Source organism: Borostomias antarcticus (genome assembly GCF_949987555.1).
Source record: "Borostomias antarcticus genome assembly, chromosome: 9".
In the NCBI taxonomy this organism is placed as follows: Eukaryota; Metazoa; Chordata; class Actinopteri; order Stomiiformes; family Stomiidae; genus Borostomias; species Borostomias antarcticus.
In genome coordinates, this window is record NC_140242.1 from 23,202,854 (window position 1) to 23,210,683 (window position 7,830).

General features: G+C 43.0%; 1 protein-coding gene across 1 annotated transcript; it reads right to left on the reverse strand.

Annotated features, from left to right (window-relative positions):
• Positions 1 to 368: 368 nt before the first annotated feature.
• On the reverse strand, positions 369 to 3,670 carry LOC311312911 (protocadherin-8-like; the record flags this gene model as incomplete). Its single annotated transcript, XM_084442919.1, has 3 exons — positions 369 to 682; positions 914 to 1,112; positions 1,277 to 3,670. 3 exons carry the CDS (start codon positions 3,668 to 3,670, stop codon positions 369 to 371), a joined length of 2,907 nt encoding a protein of 968 aa, XP_084299045.1.
• Between the last annotated feature and the right edge of the window lie 4,160 nt (positions 3,671 to 7,830).

Here is a 7,830-nt window from a genome sequence, read left to right on the forward strand (position 1 = left end):
GTAGGCTAATTTACTTTTGAATATTTATTTGTGCAACATGGTGACAAAATCTACCACAAACATGGTAATTTTTGATATTGATTGTTTTCCACTTGAGAAAGCCCCCTTTCAGCCCAAAGGTCCATTGGTCATGCCCCTTAAATAGTAACACATCATGCTCTTCAAAATGTATAATAAAGTTGTTGCTTACATGAATCATTATGAAAAATATATATATATTCTTAATGTACAAAATATTGCATATTACACATCATACAATAAACAGTCATACAGTAGGCTAGACAATTATACAAAAACACCCTAACATTGAAACAAAGAAATCTGTACAGATTCAAAATGCTCTTGTTATTGTTCGTTCTTGACATGTTTCAGGAGTTTGAGTACTCTGGGATGGACAGCTCATCAGTCTCTGGAATCCTGGCTGGTGTTTGGGGCCCGACAAGAATATAATCAATTTCCTTGTTTTGGACTTTTTCATATACACTTTGTAGAGCGTTTGTTTTGAGCAGGTGAGTGGGGTAGTAGTTCTCCCTGCGGCCATCCCGGGGCAGAGTGGCTGTCTTGGAGAATGTTGAGAGATGTTGCCCGTGTGAGAGGCTGGTGTTGGGCCTAGTGGCCGAGGGGCTCCAGCAGCGATCAGAATGGCCCAGGATCTTACATTCACTGGTGCAGGCCCAAAGACCTGCGGAAACAACACAACCATTAGACTCTGTGACTGGGCACTGTAGACAACGTTGTTTCATGGCATGTTTGTTGTTTCTGACCATGGCGTCCAACTGAAGATACCTGGTGAGAATTTATGAACTATTATGTATAAAATCAACGGAGTATTTTAGAGTCATACATTTTGTTCTCATAGATAGCAGCAGCGACATGATTGTTTGAACAACATGCTGTTTTGTGTAGTACTCACTGTTCATTGGCGTGGTGTCCTTTTTGTGTCCATCCCCACTTATGTCAGAATCGCTGTCATTAAAGTCGCTGTCTCCCTTCCCACTGTCCTTCCCGCTGAACTGGGGATCTCTGGCTGAGATGGTGGTGAATGAATTGCCCTTCCATATTGTTATGGGCCTGACCATCTCTTTCCCATATCCTGGCAGTGTAGAATAACCCTGTGAATAGAAACACACAGTGTTTGTGTGTATGTGTGTGTGTGTGTGTGTGTGAGAGAGAGAGAGAGAGAGAAAGAGAGAGCGAGAGAGAGAGAGACACGTGTGAGGAAACAAAGAGAAGACTGAAGGACAGTCCATGATGTCAGTCTAACACAATGACTTACCTCCACTTTAGCCTCCGTCCGCCTGTTGTTGGGCTCAGAGATGACTGTTGTCTGCTTCCTCTCCCCAGTACCTGCCCTCATTGTGTTGTTGTTGGCCAGTGAGGATTTCTCTGGAAACGGTTGAACATCAGATCCACTGCTTTTGTGGTCGGTGATCAATGAATCAATACGGCTGCTTTCCCCCATCTCTACATTTGGCGTGTCTTCTTTTTCGTCGTAGCCTCCCTCTCTCTTCTCTCGCCTGCGCTGATTGCAGGTGGTAGTGATGAGGATGATGGCCAGTAGGAGCAGGGAGCAGCTTCCTGCCAGGACAATGATGATGGCTATGGACATGTCCCATTGAAGCAGCATCTCCGTATCGTCCTCAACCACCGAGGGCACACTGGGTGGGGCGCCTTCCGTGAGAGTCAGGTGTATCGTTGCTGTGGAGGAGAGGGCAGGTGTTCCATTGTCACTAACAGTAACTATGACTTTCAGACTTGCAGTGATGTCGTAGGTCAGCTGGCGGTTTACATACAGCTTCCCCGTGGCTTTGTTGATGGAGAAACCCAGGTGCCCCCCCTCTGTGATTCTGTAGGCCAGCTGTGAGTTTACGCCTTCGTCAGCGTCTGTGGACTTTATCTGGGTTACAACATAACCTGCAGGGGAATCTTTGGACAGGAAAACCTCGGCAGATCCCTTGTTGAGGACTGGCTCTGTGATAGACGGTGGGTTGTCATTCTGATCCACTATTTTTAGTCTGATGACTGCACTGCTCTGAAGCTGAGGTGACCCCCTGTCACTTGCTTGTATATACAACTCCAGCTGTTTCATGACCTCAAAGTTGAAACTCCTCAGTGCATGTATTGAACCAGACATTGCATTGAGTGACACAAACGTGTTCACAGGAGATCCCATTATAACACTGTCTAAAAGCCTATAGGTAATTTTACCATTGTTACCCAAGTCTGCATCCCTGGCTTCAACGGTGGTTATATATGCGCCTGGTGCATTGTTCTCCAACACAGAAACTTCATAGACGGGATTACTGAAGAGAGGGGCGTTGTCGTTCTCGTCGCTCAGTCTGATGGTGTATTGTGTGATTTTTCTCAACGGGGGTGACCCGAAATCCTCAGCCATCACTGTTAAGTTGTACTCGCTGATTGTCTCTCTGTCCAGGGCCGCTGCTGTTACTATCATATAGCTGTCCTCATAAGCCTGCTGGAGTTTGAAATGGTCGTGGCCGTACAAGGTACAGTGAACCTGGCCGTTCAATCCGGAGTCCCTGTCCAAGGTGCTGATCAGCGCCACTAGGCTATCCTTGTCTGCTGCCTCGCTGATATACGCGATGCCTGTCGTGATGGAGGTCATCGGGGTAATACTGATTTCAGGGACATTGTCATTAACGTCTTTGACGTGAATTATGATTTTACAGACGGAGGGGGTCGGATTGGCTCCAAGATCAGTCGCTTGCACGTCTATCTCGTAGGTTTTCTTGCTCTCAAAATCTACTGGGCTCTTGAGTGTCAAGCGACCAGATTGATTGTCCACTTCAAAAAGTTCTCGGATCTCAGCTGAAACCTGTTTTCCAAATGCGTAGACGACCTCTCCATTTAAACCATCATCAGGGTCAACAGCATTTAAGTCCAATAAAACAAATCCGACCGGGGCATCCTCGGACAAATTGACGGAGAAATTATTCTGGTCGAAAACGGGACTGTTGTCGTTAAAGTCAGTAACTTTGATAGTTACCTTTGTTGAGCCAGATCTAATTGGTTTCCCTCCGTCTGTAGCAACAAGCTCGACCATGTAAAATGACTGAGTCTCTCTGTCTAGCTCTTTCATTAGCACCAACTCCGCATATTTAACCCCATCCGCTCTTAGAAGCACATCAATGGAAAAATGACTATTGGCAGAAATTTGATAGCTTTGGATATAGTTTGATCCCACATCCGCGTCCTCGGCAGGGTCTAAAGGAATACGAGACCCTACCGCTGAATTTTCAGAGATCTCGACTGTAGATTCCTTGTTTGGGAACTCTGGAGAGTTGTCATTGACATCCTTTACCTCCACTTCAACATGGATCAGTTTATAACGCTCTTTTAAAAAACTGACCACATCAAAAGTGATGAGACACTGTAAAGTGTGTCTGCAGATCCTCTCTCGGTCAATTCGCTCCCCGACTGTGAGCTCCCCGTCGCTTTCTCTTACCCGAATAAACGAATCGTTGAATTGTTTCATCATCCTGAAATTGGTCGTGGAGCTAAATGACAGACTCAAGGACATGTCCTTGGCAAGGTTTCCGATCACTGTGCCTGGGCCATTTTCCTCATTGGTTTGATATCTCAGAGTATTTCCTTCTGAATCAACCAGTGAGACAAAAAATAATTGCAGAATTGTGAAAACAAACACCATCCGACGCCAAACTGTTAAAACGACTTGTGTCATCTTCAAAGCAACGATGGATAGTTCTTCAAACAGCTTCACTTTCGCAAAACCGGCGACAACTTCACCTGCTGAATTAGCTCCCCATCCGTCTCCAAAACCAGGTTCTGTGGACTGAGCTGAAAGTTACTTGTTCAATGCGCGCAGCCTGGCAGACGCGCGTGTTGCCTCTCGCCGTTGAAACAGCAGCACCAAATCCTGCAGTGGTCGGGTTTATACGGCTCCTCATGCTAATGAGACCAAGTGTGACCAATCCCCCCGCTTTAGAATTCGAAATAGGCCTTATGAAAGACCTTTAAGTCTGTTTTGATTCTGCACAGCTAAGTAGCAAAATAAAAAGGATTGGAGTCAAGTTGCCTGCGTTTGTTTTATCATCTTATTGCAGCTACAGTTTGTGGATAGGTAGGCCTACTAATTTTTCTACCTACGATTTTCTACCTATATAGATATATATAAATCCTAAAATTAATATTTTCTAGGATATATGTGTTTTACTGAAAAAATGAATTTTGCTCAAATGCATTTTGCCCACTTTCTATTAATTAGGTACTTATAGTTTATTCTGGAATAGTCTGCATAGCCAGACCTACAGTACCCCCACAGTCTGTTTTAGGCTCACCCTGAGGAAAGACATACTTCTGTGTGTGCATGCAACCTTATTTGCAAGCACAAGGACAGGATGTGTCTGTGAGTGTCATGGAATGACCATGTTGTTTGAATGGTTGTGTTGTTTGTAGCAGTTGAACCGGTTCTTGTATTCATGAACACTTGCAAAGTCTCATCACAGACTGCCCTTCTCATCCCAGACTGCCCTGCTCATCACAAACTGCCCTGCTCATCACAGACTGCCCTGCTCATCCCAGACTGCCCTGCTCACCCCAGACTGCCCTGCTCATCCCAGACTGCCCTGCTCATCCCAGACTGCCCTGCTCATCACAGACTGCCCTGCTCATCACAGACTGCCCTGCTCTGCTACTCTAATCTCTGGCTAAATGTTATGGGTCCAGTGAAACTGAACTGAACAAGAGCATGTTTGGTAAAAACCCACAGCATTCTCCTAAAATTACAATGTAGACTATAACTCAGAGGGTAGCCTCATCTGTAACTGCTGCCATGAGACGTCTCTGGAGATCAGTGTCATTGTGGTATGTTCTACCTTTGTCCCTATTCATATTCCTCTGTATGGATACGCAGCTCATTCAAACAGCTCTCAGTAAAATTCCAGAAATGAAATAGAAGAATCTGCTATCAGGTGTCATTTCTTGAATTTTACTGAGAACCGTTTGAATGAATTGCTAAGGAATATAAATACTGGGCAAAGATAGATAATAGAAGAATCTACTATCAATAATTGACCCCCTCCCAGTAGACTTCCAAAAATGTTTTGCCTTGTTAGATAGCGATAAGGGCTCCATCAACCGGTGATAAAATGTTCACGCCAAATGTGGTTTATATGTATGGAATAGGTTCTTCTGAAAGTTTTGGGCAAATATTTCATGGCCTTGAATGGGTTCAACAAGACAGTGAGGGAGCAAGCAGAAGAAACATGCATGAGAAGAACTGTTTCAGGGAAGACAGGGATTTCAAATTTACAGCTGGCCCACAGACACAATTCCATTTTTAATGGGATTGTAAATGTATTCAGTTTCAGGAGGTGCCTTTGCATTTTAAGTTCCCTAATCACTCCAGCCCATAACAGGCCTGAAGAAATTCCATGATAGCCTGCATCTGTGGAAGGCACTTAGCTTCTCATTCTTTTACAAAGATTAGAAATCAGAGGCAAATTATATAGTGTTGAAGCTCAACTCTACTGATTATTGCTCTCTACCTTTAAAGAACTCAATGTAATTTCTTGGACGTTAAAGGGATAGTTCAGAATTTTGGACATAGGGTCTCATTTCCGACATACCCATTATGTTGTTGGCTGATTGAAATCATTTTCAGCTTCTTCCATGCTGCCGCTTGTTTCCATTTTCTTGCTAACACTAGTGAAATGCAATAGTATGTGGTAGCATCCACTACCAAACTCACTTAAACATTGCACAGTGCACCCAAAGCAAATACAGTATGAGGATTGTCTGTCAGGGGTTAATTTGAGTGTTTATACCATCATTTAAAAAAAAAAAAAAGTTAAACTATCATTGAATCCTTTACTTTGTGAGGACCTATTTTCTCTGTGGAAGTAGGGTGGTGGAGTGATACTTAACATAACCTAATGTAGTGCCGGGGTTTATATTCCCAGGTAACGTGAAGTATCGCTCCGCCTTCCTACTTCCAAAATTCTGAACTATCCCTTTAAAACATGAATTGACTCTCTCCAGGTTTGGTTTTCTATTGTTCTCGTCCCTTCCCCCCACCCATCCTTGAGACCATTTTCAACAACCATGGTCCCTCAAGATAACGTTTTCCTTTTTAACTCTAAGATGCACTTCTTTGGCACTGATGTGTAAAATCAGAGCTACTTATGTAGCCAATGCACCATTGTCTTCAGGTTGCTCATGGTATGACGCATTCCTTTACATTGTACTTACTATGTTGGTCCTGTGCTGCATGTTAACAAGGCTATTAGCTGAGCCACTCCATTATAGATGAGTTGGGTCTCAAAGGAGTCTTTATCATGATCGTGAGGTATCACAATAACAGGTCACACTCCTCCTGCACAGCTGGGTCCTTTGATTGATTCCCTATGGTAGTCTGTTGATTTTGTCTGTATTACTGCCATTTTTCTTAAAGGTTTGTTAAAGCTAGACCCTTAGTGGGTATCAATCTCTAATATTGTAGGTATGTATTTGAACAGTTAATAGGTTCAACTGTTGTTTGTCAACATCCTACATATATTCTGTGTTACCCTTTGAAGAGAGGCTTAAATTCTACAAGGGGAGAGATCTAACTAATGAAAAAATAACTGGTATACGATGCGATAAGATAGTTTTTGTACCCCACATATGAGAGGGTCTCTAGATTGTTGGTACTGTATGACTCTATGGGCTTATTATGGCAGTTGGAACACATTCATCAAAACATGCTTTTAAATACTTGCCATAAAATCCCAGCTGACTGTAAGCAACATCAAATATTTTTGTTCAGAGGGAGTTGAACTGATTAATTCCAACTTCAAAATGAAACTGTACTGTTTTTATGCTATGTGGGAGGGTAGGAGCTGTGCCATCACTGGGGGTTCAAACCCCAGCGGAAGCTTTGAATTCAGAGAGGAACCAGTGTGATGTTTTTATTGATTCCTCTCCTCCAGTCTGGATACAATAAGGCACTTGAATAGTTGACTGTTTTATGTGTGAACTACGGTATGCGGTGCTCAAGGTGTATCTTCAGAGGGATGCGGTGCTCAAGGTGTATCTTCAGAGGGGTCGCCCAGCAGAAATAAACAAAGTGATTAAAGTTGAGGGAGACGGTGATTCAGAGGAAAAAGTTAGAACTTTGGAGAAACAGCACCCTTCTGACAATACACTGTGTAGCATGATGCAATGCTCCCATCAGGACGTACTGGGAGCTGTTTTTATATTAAATACTGCGGAGTATTCACGTAGTAGTGATGGCAAACATTTAGCAACTTAATGGATGCAAAAGTGAATTTTATGATATGGAATGCAGTTTACAGTAACAGAGATTTTCTGTTACATTATTAACAGTTAAAATAAATGCAAGAAATGTTTTGTGTACATACACCTCCATATACCTCCCCCTCTTGACCTAAAAACGTACAGTAGGCTACAGATGGGAGGAGCAGCCTTACCAGTAAGGGTGTCTCGCCATAGGGGATAAAGATGTGACAGTGTATTTTGCTGTTTTGCTAAAAGCAACATGGTATTTGAGGCATGTGCATCAGAGAACAGGAAGAGGTATAATTATGCAAATCACAGTCAAAGGAATCAGTAATAACTCATGTGGAATGAATGTGTCAACAAGGTGTTCACAATCACTGTGAGAATTAGCTAATTAAACACAACATCTCCTTTTCAACACGTGGCAGTACAGTCACACTAGGATGAAACTATTGTATATTTTGTTGCCAGGGCCTGCATTGGAAGATAATCTTCTTTGAAATATGAATATGCTTTGGTTGTGCTTCTGCAATGGTAAGGAACTTACCATTACTTATACCTTCTTTTTCC